Genomic DNA, 14,820 nt, shown 5'->3' with positions numbered 1-14,820 from the left:
AGCTAAAACCCCTGAACAATAAACCATGTCCCAATGAGCTCTTTAAACAGAGGCGGACATTCAGCCATCGGGGGTGTGGGTCATTTATGTAACAATGCAGGTATTGATTATTAGGGGGGAAAACATCAATATCCTGTTTACATTTCAACAGGATATTGATTTTTAATTTGGTAATTATCACAGAGCTGCTGGCCCTGGCATTCCTCCTGCAGGTCACGTTCAGCTGCTGAAGCGTGAACACCTGCTGTGGGACCTGATACACTTCAGTCACATTTTTGTCATTTTTGATTTCCTTATGCAGCGCCTCCATAATTAAACAAACCAGCTAACCCTCATGTTTTTTCTGTGTTTGTGTTTCAGATATTTCCAGGCTTGCCTACTACACAGGTGAGTGACTGACCCTCAAACACCTATAATACACACTATCATAATTGGCTTTGTCTGACCTTACAAATACGCCTCTTTGATATTTTAAAAACAAATTCAGCTTCACCAAATGTCACATTAGCGTTTTTGCTTCACATTAGTGTGTCATAAAATTCCCTGTGTCATTGCATAACCAGTGTTTTATGTGTGTCGGGTTCATCTTACACACACTCTCACAAGCTGCTACCTCAGCCATATGGAGGACAGAATTAGAATTAAACTTTTATTCAGGCCATGATTAAATGTTAAACAACGACAGTCTGAGCTGTTGGCCATCAAGCAGAGCAGGTGCGGGGTTAAACGCCTTTCTTAAAGTAACAGTGTGTAAGAAGTCTAATTCTGGTAAAGACTTTCTAAAGATCTGTATTTAAGTGAGTCATATTTGTGTGTTCGTGTGAGATAAGTACGATAATTGAGCAGGAGAAAATTGACTGTGAGACATTTTTATCTGTGTGGGTTTGTTCTCATCAGTGCAAACAGAATAGTTTAGAATAGCTTTTATAACATGAGGGTGAAAATTAGTTTTCCTTTGTTCTACTGAGACGAGTTTAGCAGGGGAGCATATTCATGTAGCGTGGCATCATGCCCAGAAAGCTCGCCCCGCTGGCCACTTATGTTTAACTAATGAAGTTGCCAGTGACCAACATATTGTAACTCTCACAAGCAATTCCTGTTGATTTTTTCACACAATAGAGCTCGGCATTTCCAAATAAGTAACACATCTTCTGTTTTCCTGCTTTGTCACTTTACTGCATCATCATCTGTAGATGCGTTTCACAAACCTGTTGCCAGCTGCAAGGAAGCAAGACAAAAACAATGGAGGCAGGATGTGTGACACCAGTGTGTGTTCATGTGTTGTTTAGCTTATTTAAAGAACCGCTTTCCTGTAATTAAGTTTTAATTCTGAAGTTAAAATCATGTATCTGGTATCCACTGTATTTATTTAGTTGATGAGCGAGACCAGGGTTAATACTTAATACATATCCTACTGTAAAGCTTGCAAATAGTAGATTGTGTCAAACTGTAAATACCAGCAATTAATTGCCGCAGACACAGGAAGCGTGTAAATTATAGCTGCTCTCCCTTGGGTCAAAACCCTCCCACTAACACTTGCTAACATCTGGCTCGCCTGCAATGGGAATGGATACAAACGCATTCACTCCTGTGTCAGTTGATTCCATTTAATCGGCTCCGGCTCCGATCGGCCGTGAAGAAAACATGACACCAGGGTGAATGTGCTAATTTGGTAAGACAGCGAGGTGAGAGTGAGCGCCGCAGTTGTCTGTGCTTCCATGACGTCAGATATGATGTACTCCTCGACTTTTTATTCAGCAGGTTTACCCGTGTTTAAAATCCCTGCATATACCGGTTTCATATTTCTCCTATGTTGAGAAAATTGCAGCACAAGAACGTTTCATCTTGTAAATATCACTGCTACATGCATGTGTACTTGATGTATTTTTGACACACATTGGTGGTTTTTTAACATCAATGGAACCTCATCTCAGTATTACAAATTGATAAGGGAACCGTAAAATAGACTTTCAGTAGTCTTGGGGCGCTGACTCAAAAGGTCAGTAGTTCTTTGCTTATCTTCGATTTGCAAGTACACAAAATTTATATTTTAACATTTAGTTTAAACAGAAATGTAGAAATGTTGAAAAAATACTGTATTTATATGGTAAAATATGCCTTTAGTTCAAAGAGCAATTGCATTTACATTTCACAGCGTTAATGCGAATACACTGATGGTTCACTGATAAAACATCAAAGTGGCTTTTACAGTTCAGAGGGTTTCCTGAACCTTCCAGATTTTATGTACATTGTGCAGAATGTGAGTGTTTTCCTCCCCTGATAATATAACCATGTTCGTAAACACACAGCGAGAGATAGAAATAGATAAAGAGACTTTGGCTCGAGCCCCAAAAAGCGCTTCCTAGTCATGGCAACATCCGGCCTCCTGACAAAAGGCTTTCAATAGTACGCACACACACACATGCACACACACACTTCACCAAAACCCCCTGCTCCCACAAGATTTTCTTAACAATGGCCTGTGCCTGAGATGGAGCACAAACCACGTGCACACACAAACACACTGTCAGGCAGCACACACAAAACATTGCAGACAAACCACACGCTTATCTGGGACAAGATGAAACATCAGGATTTCAAGTTTCTGTCTCTGTAACATATGTTCTGGGATTTTTTTGAATACGTTTTAGTTTTTCCCTTATAATTAGATTCTAGTTGTGGTGACAGATGAGCTGCTGGTGCAGATCTACCTGGCCAGTGCTCCAAAAACAGTATTTCCACATATTCAAACATAAAACAGACGATAAAGCACATTATGCATCAGAGCATGAATACCATGTGATTGATTGACAGCTAGTACCAACCAATGATTGCAGGTCACAGGTGTAGGTGGGCGGATAGTGTCCTCAAGCTCTCAGTCAGAGTCTAACCCAAACATGGTTCCTTCTGGTTTATAGAAGCCGCAGCCCACAAACAATGGTCATGGTGGATTGCCATTTGGTTTATAGTGGTCAGTCGGGAATGTCGTTGGTCTGTCAGATTGACAGATGTTTTTCTGAAATAGATTGAAATCACATTTTTTTTGTATAGCCCAAACATGCAAATCAGAACTATGTCTACAATGTGCAGCATCCTCTTTCCTCAACCCTCAACTAGAGAGAAAAATCTAACCACAAAACAGAACACAACAGAAACAGAGAGTCACAAATGAGGGACACGTGTCCCAGGATGGACGGAGGTTTGTACATGTCCTGTGTAACAGAGGTTGCAAATATGAATTGTTGGCCTTAGACGGCCCACAGAGTGGAGAGTGTTGAGTCATAGACTTATGTCTGTTCACTCAGCTCTTCAGTTGAGGATGTGTTCAGCCGTATAAACGTCCATTTGATTGATGGCGGCTGGCATCTGGTCAGGCGTAACCGGCACACCGCTAGGCGCCACTCACTTGTAGGGTATTGTAGGTACGTTGTCCCGGAGACAAGCTCCCAGAAAGCACCTTGAGCGTTCTGGAAACAGAAAGGAAAGAAAGAAGAGCATGACCCGATGTACAATATGGAGAATGATTGATTGGGTGCTCGTGGTTTGAAAGTGGATTGGTTTGTGTTTTTCTTGCAGCTGTGAGTTTTCATACAGGACACAGTCTCCTCCTGCAGTAACAGAGGTGGGCGGGGTTTCTAATGAATGGAAGAGCCCTGATTAGCATATTAATAGCTTCTAGCTCCTCCTGCTCTTCCAGGACTCTTCTGCCCAGCTCTCTTGTTCCCCCACTCAACTTTCTGTCACTTGTTCTGCTCTGTCCTCCGTTTCCTCTCATTCAACTTGAAACAATCGCTGCATTTCTCTCCCGCTCTCTTTCTCTCCCTGCTCCGCTGTCTCTGTCTCCTTTTGTTTTTCTGGTTCCCTCTTTTCTCTCACTTTCTGTCTCTGAGAGAAGACGACAGCTTTCAGTTTTGTTTCTCACCGAGCACAGTAATTGCTCCTCTTCCTCTGTGACCGCTGACTGAGTGACAATCCATTTGGAAGAAACTCTGGAAGAAAGTTGGATTTGAACTTTTGCCGGAGAATCCGTCTTCTTACAAATCACAGGATCCCGAACCCCTTCCTAAGCAGAGTCGCTTCACGCTCCCAGGGCAACTGTGTAACTACGGAGCACAGGCATGGGGGCAGAAATCGGGCAAAAAACAAACAGAGTGTTGTCATCAGAGAGGGGCCACTGAGGAGACGTTCAGAAGTGGACAGAATCAGAGGAGCGGAGACGTTTTTGCATGAGAAACTTTACGTCTCTGGGTGGATTTTCTCATATTGTGCCACCGTGGATAACGAGAGAAGATTAAGGAGACACAACTTAAGGAGAAGAAACTCTTTGAAGGATGGGAGTCTCTTACTTTATCCCTCATTTGTTTTCGGTTGCATCTTCACACTCTTTACAAAGTGACAGCAGAGCAGAACATTGCCCTTTTTGATCTCTGCCCCTGGAGGAAACTGTCGGCTGGTGAAGCTGTTGACAAAAGTTGGAGACAAAGATTTCTGCCTTGGAGACGGAGTGTGTGTGTGTGTGTGTAGCGTGTGTGTTAGTGTTTGGGTTATGTGAAAGCATTCTCACAGTTGTGTCAGCAGCTCAGTGTGTTTATTTATGTAACTTCTGCACAAGAGAAGTTCGTCTTTTTCTGTGTGTGTGTGTGATGCGAGGTTGCGAAGCCGCGAGTTGTCTATCTGTCCTCAGCACAGACAGACACAGGGAGAGACAGACATGTGTTTCCATGGTGACCAGTGGCTGTAGCCCCTTCCCCATGTGTTGGGAAAGAGGTATGAATGACTAAAATCTCCCTCTGCACACACACACGCACACACACACACACACACGGATACACAAGAGTGACATCTGACTCCATGGGAACTGAGTTGGTGTACTGCCAACAATGCCATTACCGAGCAAGTGTGTGTGTGTGTGTGTGTGTGTCTGTGAGAGAGCTGGGAGCAAAGTGATTTGTCAATGAACGTCATTACTAATTGGAATTGGCAAAGTAAGACGGGAGCACATTTTTATGTTGCGATATATCCATCAGCAACTTTAAGGACTCTCCTCTGAGGCGAGTGTGTGTCTGTGTGTCTCCTTCTCTCTCTCTCTCAGGTGTAATTACCTGCTGGAACATATCAATTTTCCTCTAATGGAGGAGGGAGGAGAAGCACAGGAAGATAGCGAAGCAGAAAATTGCAGAGTGAAAAGAGAAATCTCAGTATCTTTCTCTACAGCAGCTCACGTGCACGTAAAAAAATACACGTCTGCAGTTCTCACATGAAGTTGCCATGAATTTCCAGGAAGTGTGTCAATGTCAGGACTTCTTATTCAGGAAAAACGTCATCCTGAGGTGCATTGTCTACAGATACGAGCGCTCACACACTGAGCCTTGACCTGGACTGCACCTCTTGTCGTTTATTAGTTCTCCCTCTGCTCTCTCATTTGTTCCTGTGGGTTCATCTTGCCAACGTATATCACATCAGGAACTTACAGTTTCTCTGCAGTACGAGAGAGAGCAGGATTCAAGTCCACAACAATACAACAGCATCAATCTGTAGCCGACAGCAGAGAGAGGAGGAGTTATGTAACTGAGCGAGCCAGAGCCGCAGCAATTAGTTGAGCGGCAGAGAACAAACTGTTTTGTAAGTTCATTGATCGAACTTCATCTGAGAGTCTTAGAAATTGGGATCAGGGCATGATCCGGGGCAAGGGGGGGGACTAGACTCAGCTTAAATCCGATTGGCCCCTGAAGTGCACTATCCCTGAAGTTGTATCTTTTTTTATTTGTTATATTCTCATCACTCACTAACAATGTATTTGGCAGTTTTTTAAAGAGGTTTCAACAGTAAAAAATCGGCAACTTACTGAACCAGGACTTGTGCGAGGATTTTTGCCATATAATTGGCTCCTCTGTGTAACATGTGGCTCTTCCTCAGCTTTCATGCTAACTAGATGTCACGACTTTATCAGTGTAGCACTTTGTCTGTGGCTACAACTGACACATGTAAATTGATTATATACATTGAAATCCCTGCGCTTAATGGTTGATTGGTTAATTGAGGAAAAGTTTCAGAGTTTCAAAGTTAAACAATCTCCTTCACTTTCCTCCTATTCATCTGTTTATTCCTCCTCATTGTTCTAACCGATTCACTTTCTCTCCTCCTCAGAATATGACAGACACCTAGCATCTGCTGTGTCGGCGAGGAAAACCATGGCGACGGCCTACCTGGACCCCAACCTGAACCACGCCCTCCTCGGAGGCGCCAAGTCGCGGCTGAGCGCGGGGGTGTCAGACCGAACCATTGCCGGCTCCGTGGACAGGGTTCTCAAAGTCTTCCACCACTTTGAGACCAACACTGAGAACAGCTGCTGGTCGTCCAATATCAGATATGGAGACGCGACTGATGTCAGGGTGAGAGGAGATGAACTCTTACTGTATGTGCAAAAAATTTGGGACACTTTATAGTTAAACGCTTAGTAGTTAAGTTTAATCCTAAACCGGTTTGATGCCAAACTGTGGCATTAAAAATTCAATCTGAAGGGTTTTAGATTATTTTCAGCCACATTTGGTGTTTAAGTGCGTAGAGAGCATTAGGACTGTGTGTGTGGGTCAACGTCAAATAAATTACACTTTTCAGACACAACTTGAGGTTTGTGGTAGTTTTTATTTTGAAACTATTAGTGGATCGAAGTCAATCACACTATAGCACCACAATTATTTGTATCTTAAACTTTATAAATGATGTATGTACATACTACGATTTTTCGGTGCACTCTTATTTTCAGACGCAATTCAAACACAGAATATTGTGAGGCTTTTTTGACTATAAGAGACCATTGCAACTCTCACGCTGGCAATCTTTTGTGCGTCATTAGATTCCATTGCATTGTGCAGAAATGTTCATGAGGCTGTCTTCACCTGCAGTATGTTTCCTCTAGCAGTGGTTTTAAAGGTGGATCTTTTTTTTTTTTTTGTCCTTGGCTCAAGGTCCCAACTGTCTGCTTTGATAAAGAACAATGAGACGTGTGAATGCATGTAACCTCAGGACACTGTGTGTGCGTGTCCCAGTGTATGTTTACATTTCAGTGCTTTAAGATCCACTCCCATAAGGCTGAAACTACTTAGTGCTGCTCAAACTTTTGTCATCAACCTCTTTTCCTCTCCTCTTCTCTACTCTCTTATTCTCTCCTCTTCTCTTCTCTCTTATTCTTTCCTCTTCTCTCTTCTCTTCTCTCCTCTCTTCTTCCTTTTCTCATCCTCCTCTCCCATCACTCCCTCCTTCAGTATCTAGGTCAGACCCCCTAGCGTTTTACAAGTCAACGCACATGGTTCTTTGAGCATTATGGGGTGTGTGTGTATGATGTCTGTCAACTTGTTTGGGTGGGAACGTCATGTTTAATGAAATGAAATCAGCAACACACACACACACACACAGACAGACAAATACACACATGGATAGACTGATGCCCTCATTGACCTGATACAAAATGCAAGACATATACTTTAGCAAAATTGGCACAATTACTTCTTGGTCAATGTTTTTGTTCACTGAGCTTCTCTGCTTTAGCACTGATATACTGAACATGTGAAGGGACACTTCAACCAGGATAGCACCACTTCAGATAAAGGGGGGGAAAGTGTTTGAAAATTTATCGCAAAATTAAATTCTTTGCTCTCTGTGTCCAGGGAATCATCCAGAAAATTCTGGACATCCACAAAGTGCGCTGGACGTCTTGTTTCGGTCTGCACCTCAGCAACAGCCAATCCAGAGACCAGGTGCACTGGCTCCACCCCGATATGGGCGTTTCCCAAGTTAGAGAGAAATACGAACAGGCACGACCAAACGAGGAGTGGAGGTAAGAGAAGACGTTGTGCAACGGGAAGATATTCAATAATTATGATAAGTATTCAATCAATGATGATAAGTGTTGTTTTTGGGATTTATTTATTTACATCCCTTGCCATTGGTATTTTAGGTATTGATTGTTCAATTGCATTAACATTGAAGAGATCAGGCAGACTCCTGAGCTCCAGGGACGACCTGTTGGAGTATAAGTTATTTGTCTTCAGATTGTTGTTCACTGTGAACTCTCTGATTTCTCTCTATTTGCCGTTTGGAGGTTAGTGAAGTTATCTAGCATGACCTTTTAAATAAATTATAATCTAGTGTCCTAGATGAGCTTTACCAGAGATTTTAGAAAGTAACTGTTGTTGAAGTTTACTTATAATCCTGATGCACGTGTTGTTTGTCCTCAACGATCTCTCTCTTGAGAACAACTGTGAGCTTACACTTTACAAACAGCCTCCTGTCTCAGTCAGACATGACTTATTTAGCCTTTTGAATTCAGTTACACTGTTTCCTCCAAAGTGCAGCCTGCTCCTTTGTACACCACAGTAGCATTAGTGATTTATATCAAACAGAGTCTTGTAAAATAGTGGGACCCCGTCTGTGGTGTAGTGATGCGAGGGCTCGTGTGTGGTGCAGTGTGTCTGTGTTGGTTCAGCAGTTTGGATGTTAATGCTCTGCTATATATTTCCCCTATTGTGGCGGCCGTGGCGCTAATGCCATTGAAAGGCGAGAGACCTTTGGCACAGGGAGAGAGAACCAGATGTCTGCTTTGTCAAACCAAGTCAACATCTCTCTCTGTTTCTGCTCTTCTCATCTTTCAGTCAGTCTGCTCATTTGCATTCTTGCATATTGTTTTTCTTCTCTCCTCCTTCTGTCGGTCTCGCTTCTTAATTTCCCTCCCTTGCAGTAGCTGACTGCCGACTGTGCTTTTTCATTATCAATTAAACTGGATTATTTTAAAACTAATTTACAACATTTAGTAGTGGTACACGTTAAAAACTTTGCCCCAACTTTCTTTTCAAGACACAATACTGTCGCTTCAAGTCTCTGCTACTGGTTGATTTAAAATGGCGTCAGTGCAGCTCTGCACAACATAACATTCACTCCCTCCTTCTTCTTTTCCACTGCAGGTATGAATTAAGGATCCGGTATCTTCCGAAGGGCTTCGTGCAGCAGTTTACAGAAGACAAACCTACACTCAGCTACTTCTACCACCAGGTACCCACACAGACACACACACTCTCAGAGGCACCCAGACGCAAAGACATATTTCATGTTGTGCCAGCAGGCAGCACCGAGACATATGGTTCTGCAGGAAGAGTGTGTGTGTGTTAGCCTGTGGGTAAACTCGGTCAGTAGGACTGTGTGTGTGTTTGTGTGAGAAATAGATGTGATGCCATTTGTCTCATGAGGAAATAAATGTTTTAAGTAATCTTTTTGGCATTTTTGGATAGTGATGGTAGAGATACAGGAAGGGGAGAGGGGTGACATGCAGTAAATGGTCCACAGCCCTTCTGCACAAGGGCTTGTTTGCCCATGTACGTGCCTTGACCATTGGGTCATCAGGTCCCAGAAATAAATGTTGTAATAAACCCACTTTGTGTAATTGTGTCCTTCAGGTGAAGAATGACTACATGACAGAGATCGGGGATCAGGTAGAACAAGATGTGGCTCTCAAACTGGGCTGTCTAGAAATCAGGTAAGACACGCTCACAGCAGTGACCAGTTAATCAAGTTCAGTACTTATGTTATAATTTGTATGTGTTCTGATATATATATATCAAATATATATATATATATATATATATATATATATAAATCAAAAGATGAAAAGGGTTCATCCCACCTGGTATCTGTTTGTCACAATGAAAGCATCAATAAGTTGGCAAATCTTTGCATTTAAAAAGACTATTTGAGCAATATACTTCTCCAGCTGAGTTGTTTTTGTGTGTTTTCCCTTCAGCTCCACTCATAATCCAAGTTTATTTATCATTTGCCAAAGCAACAGCTATGTTTTACAACAGGAAACAACAGATCTTTAATATCCCTTGGACGTGGAGGTGTATTCAGTGAACGGAGCTGACCTGGTTCTTTCTCTCTGTGTCCCTCTGCTTTCATTTCCAGGAGGTTCTTCAAAGAGATGAGAGGAAACGCCCTGGATAAGAAATCCAACTATGAACTACTGGAGTGAGTATTTTCTGCATGATCCAAATGTTACAGAGAAAACACCCAACATGGCTCCTATTCCTCCTCACATGTTAATGCCAAAAAATAACAGGGTATCTCAGTTTTCGGTGCAGAATTTTGACGGTCATAGAAAAGTTTGGGAACATTTAGAACACCCTCCTGTTTTGTTTTAGTCAAACTCTCTTTAGAAAGTCTCTTTCATTTTCAACACTGATTTAACCTCTCACTTTTGCGACGTCTTATTCCTTCATTTGTCCGCTCATGTTCATTATTGACTCTGTCGTGCTTCCCTCATCTGTCGATCCACCAACAGCTCCCCGATAGATTGATGTCGATGAAGAGCATTTACAAACTCTGTCCCTAAAGCTGCTCATCTCTAATTTGGTCTGATATTAATGAGCTGTCCTCTCCCACTGACGTCTTTCTTTCTGTCCCTCCGCCTAACGAGCGCTCCAATTAACCAAGAGGAATGCACACTGTCCTTCCATTGAGTTCTCTTTGTGTCTCTTCTTCATCCTGCGTCCATCCGTCTCTCTTCTCGATGCTCTCATCCTCTATTTTCGTCAGTTTTTCCTCCCGTGTTCTTCTTCTCTCTGCTTTGTGTCTCCGTCTCACCGCATCCCCTGCTGATTGGAAAAAGCTGTTGTATCATGACTGTTACAAACCAACGAGAAAAAGTGGAGAGAAAATGTGCTGTCGGGGTTTTGGTAAACCCAGTTGACAGTTGGCCGTGAGCTGCTGCGGGGCATGTGTTGAGCATTAGTGGAAAAAAAACAAACACTTTCTATATATTTGGGGTGGTGTCTGTCTCTGTTGGCTCCAATCAGAACTTAAATCAGATATTTCACTAATTATAAGCTTCATTGTTGGTCCTTCCTTTAGCTTTTTCCTCTTCCAAAAGCAAATGTGAACATTTTTAAAGTCCATAATTCCCTTATCATTTCCTTCAGATCTTCATAGTTCTGAACCACTTAAAGGGAAACAGAAATGTCTTTGGCAGATGCATAATTTAACCTTTAAGGAAATATGAAGTCATTATTTTGTTATCATCAGAAACTTTATTCTCTACGTATGTTGGATGTTTGCCAATCGGAGTCAATCGTGTGATAATGAACTAGCCAGTGGAGTCAAGGGCCAGTATTTTGGGGCTTCCGGTGTAGACAGCTTACACTCTTCTGTTCCCTGTACTCTGTTTACAGTCTGACTTTTTTTTAGTTACACAAGTCGAACGTTTGTCCACACAAAACCCAAACCGAGATACTATTTGCAGGTGTTTTACATCCAGTATATATACATTAGGTCAGAGATTGTATTTCTTTGCTTTATTTGCTTCAGGAATACAAACTGCTGACTAGTTGTTTCCTCTTACACAGCAACAAAACCCATGTTCCTGCTCAGCTGGCTGCAGTTGGCAGACATCCCTGTGGTTTATGAACTAATACAAATCGTTTAATCAGTCGGTTTTTCTCAGCAGTTCTTCTCTGTGATTGTAATAATAGTTCGAGACTGATATTTGACCTATGTTGGAGGAGCAGGGGGAGAAAGGATGACGTCAGCATCGCTCTCTTTCTCGGCTTCTCCATCTCCACTGGTCTTTTCTCCAGAGTAGTTTGGATCATTATCCAGCTTCCTGTTTTAGCTCCCTTCTTCCCTCTTTCTCTGTGTTCTCCCTCTTTGTGCTCTTCCCGTGCCTCTCTCTATCTCTATGTTTCTGTTTTTCCCTCGTCCCCGTCTCGTAGGAAAAGATGAGTAGCGCTCTGAAGTCAGCGCTTAGTCACAAAACTTTGTGTTTCTGCTGGTGCTCAGTCGCGGTCTGCCTCATCGTATCTGTCTGAAGCTCCTTTTAGTTATTTCTCAGCGGAGGAAAAAAATAAGATCAGATAAAGACGGCAGTGCCTGACAATTAACATTCCTCAGTGTAATTACAGTATAATAAACATTCTTTATCTCTACTTCTCTCTTTACAGGAAAGATGTTGGTTTGAGGCGTTTTTTCCCCAAAGACCTGTTGGATTCAGTCAAGGTGAGAATGATGAGACTTTCTAAGGAGATATTTTTCACTCATTCACTTTCTCCGCTTGATATATTACTGAAAGAAGTATATATAGGTAGTGCTCGCTCCACACTCAGTAGCTGCTACCATGGGGCTTCATGTAACCCCTCTGGAGTCGCTCAGTAACCACAAGAAACCAAAGCCTGTGGTTTGGACAGCAGCTCTCTGGTATAACTAAGGGTTTCTCTGATACGCTTTTTTCCCCCGAATGTATTACTTGCTGTGTCATCAGACACAGTCTGGTCTGACTGAATATGAAGTTGTCATGAGCCATTTTCAGATATGACCTGTGGGTAACACCCGGAGAATTGGCAACAGTTTACCCGTAGTCTGCCCTTCACACATGCACACCGCAGCAGATTCTCTGAACAGACACAACAAATCCTCCACATTATTCAGGCGAGAGGTGGAGCAGCCGGGTGCAGCAGGCTGAGACAGGAAGTGATGTATTAACTCAGCAGCAGGCATCACAGGATTTTCTTGATGAAACACATACATCTCTTATCAGCAGACAAAATGTAAGCTCCCTGCACTTTATAGTTTTATTCACGTTGTTGAACAGTTATGTTAAATTAAGTGAGCCAGTTTTGATTTTGGCTGAGCGTGTTTGTATGTGATGGCTGGGCATTCTTGCATAATAAACAGTGTCTGTGAGTGAGAAATTAACGGCACGCGTTGAATGGAAGGGACCATGTGTATGAGTTTGTGTGTGGCTGTGTGTTAAAGAAAGGCCTGGTGACCCGAAAAGGTCTTAATGTCAGCAGGCGGGCAGACAGATGCTCTGCAGAGGGAGCGAAACCGTGCGACCCTCGGGTCATGTATAAACCCACTTTCTCTTTACAACAATGAGGAGGGAGGGGGAGGCGACAATGTGTGTCTTCCTCAGGACTACACCCCCACTCACTCCTCCGAGCCCGACTGACTCCCCCCTCATCAGCTGCACATCTACACACTTCTTTTCTTTCTTTGGAATGAGAACACACTCTCCCCTGACGTCACAAAACACACACATGCGTAAAGTCAAGCATGTGACTTGAGGTTCCTGCTGAAATCTTCTTTTAATTTCATTATAGGTCATTTAAATATCATAGTACAAGTACGTTAAGCCAATGTGTGGAAGTATCAGTTACGTTAAAAAGTTTGTTCCTTGATTCATTTATGGAATTACTTTGATAATCTGTATATTTAATAGAGAAACGCTAAAAACAAGAAAATGTAGTAATGTTAAAGCAAATGTCAGGTTTGACACATCTGCTGCTCTTTCTGTGTCTGTATGTATGTGTGTGGAAGTGTGTGTGTGGAGAGAGGGAGAGAGAGCACAGCTGTCATTTACGTTTCAGTCGGTCACTCTGCTGAAAGAGAATGGTAGTCATTTAATGGGATTATTCCCCCTCAATGGACTCCACTTGACACACACACACACACACACACACACCAGAGCAGATGGCTGTGGTAGTAAACAGTGACTGATGTTAGCTGTTATAAAGAGTCAGAGTCTGTTCATTCATATTGACAGGCTGGACACCAGGTTTAGTAAAGCTGACTTCATGGTTGCTTTGGGGATCTGAGGTTGACCCACCGGCTCCAGCTTGAGCTGTTTCTCCTTCTTTTATAAAAATATAATACAAACAAATAAATGTACACAAAACCCACAAAAATATACAAATAGTAAAAACGATATTAAGAAGAAACTTCAAATCCACATTACAAAGTCCTTTACACTGGTGGCAAAATTGAATAGACAGATGAGCCCGAGGATCTCAAAGTACATAATGGTCAAAGATGTAAATATATTCTAGAGCTGGGAGCCACGTATGGGGGGGTTTAGCGCTCCTGAAGCAGCCACAGGTCCGGTTCCGACCCGGCGCTTTGCTGCATGTCTTCCCTAATCTCCCCCCATTTCACACATCGGGCCTGGTCACACATACGCAATTATTTTAACGTTCGCCTCCCATTCACTTCCAATCTGTGCGAGCGAGGAGGCCAATAAACATCCTCCTCCTGTGGCGTGGCAAATCGTAGCTTGGCTTTGCGTGGAGTTCAACTTTGGTGAACTCTAAACCGCCGTATTGGCTTTGCATTCACCTATGTGTGACCATAAACTTCTGCAGAGTGAGTTTTGAGGCTTCCAACGTGTACCAACCAATTTTAAATGTTTAAGTTAAAGTGAGGCCCACATTTGAATGGTTATTCAGGTTGAGTGTTATGGACTAGAAGAGGTTAGATGCGAACGTTCTGACTCCATGGGGCACACTCCGAGGACATATTAGCGGACATTTTGACATTAAAGCACATTTTCTTCTTTTCACATATTAGATGGCTCTAGTCACACCTGCAATTTTTCACTAAATGTCATTATAAAATCCAGAAAAAAGCACAGGAAGCTTTGTTTATATAGTTTAAAGAGATTTAATCCTAATTCACTGGATCTTGGTTGTGTGTAGTACTGGTTGTTTTTCAGCCAAGGACCCTGAACAAGATACAAATTATTCCCACTTATGTGAAAGAGCAACACGAGAGAAATGTCTTAGAAAGATATAAGACTTTTCATGTAGACCCTGAAAATGTGCCACAGACCCCTGAGAACCACTGCCTTAGTAGATCCCAGTTATCCAACTGACAATCATTGGGATTTATGACTCGTAGTAAAAATAAAGGAAAATAATAATAATTGAGGCTTTCACTTATGGGTATATTTTCAGAAACTAAACCAGAAGGGCCACAGTGCAACCGAGGCTCAGGCTGTCTGAT

The 14,820-nt window shown here is 42.5% G+C and overlaps 1 protein-coding gene across 5 annotated transcripts in view; it reads left to right on the top strand.

Annotated features, from left to right (window-relative positions):
- The window catches only part of ptk2aa (protein tyrosine kinase 2aa), a 56,979-nt gene that overhangs the window by 16,200 nt on the left and 25,959 nt on the right, over positions 1–14,820 (top strand). For 3 of the 5 annotated variants that reach the window (XM_053446020.1, XM_053446021.1, XM_053446022.1), the window contains 7 exons: positions 361–387; positions 6,148–6,392; positions 7,668–7,837; positions 8,961–9,048; positions 9,450–9,529; positions 9,955–10,017; positions 11,985–12,039. In XM_053446020.1, coding sequence (XP_053301995.1) covers positions 6,192–6,392; positions 7,668–7,837; positions 8,961–9,048; positions 9,450–9,529; positions 9,955–10,017; positions 11,985–12,039 — 657 coding nt within the window. In that variant the 5' untranslated portion in view covers positions 361–387; positions 6,148–6,191. Of the gene's footprint in view, positions 1–360; positions 388–3,699; positions 4,768–6,147; positions 6,393–7,667; positions 7,838–8,960; positions 9,049–9,449; positions 9,530–9,954; positions 10,018–11,984; positions 12,040–14,820 lie in introns of those variants that run through there. The other 2 variants (XM_053446019.1, XM_053446018.1) reach the window with 1 other exon arrangement.

Source organism: Pleuronectes platessa, chromosome 18 (genome assembly GCF_947347685.1).
Source record: "Pleuronectes platessa chromosome 18, fPlePla1.1, whole genome shotgun sequence".
In the NCBI taxonomy this organism is placed as follows: domain Eukaryota; kingdom Metazoa; phylum Chordata; class Actinopteri; order Pleuronectiformes; family Pleuronectidae; genus Pleuronectes; species Pleuronectes platessa.
Note: the sequence above shows the minus strand (reverse complement) of the source record. Positions and strands in the feature narration are given on the sequence as shown.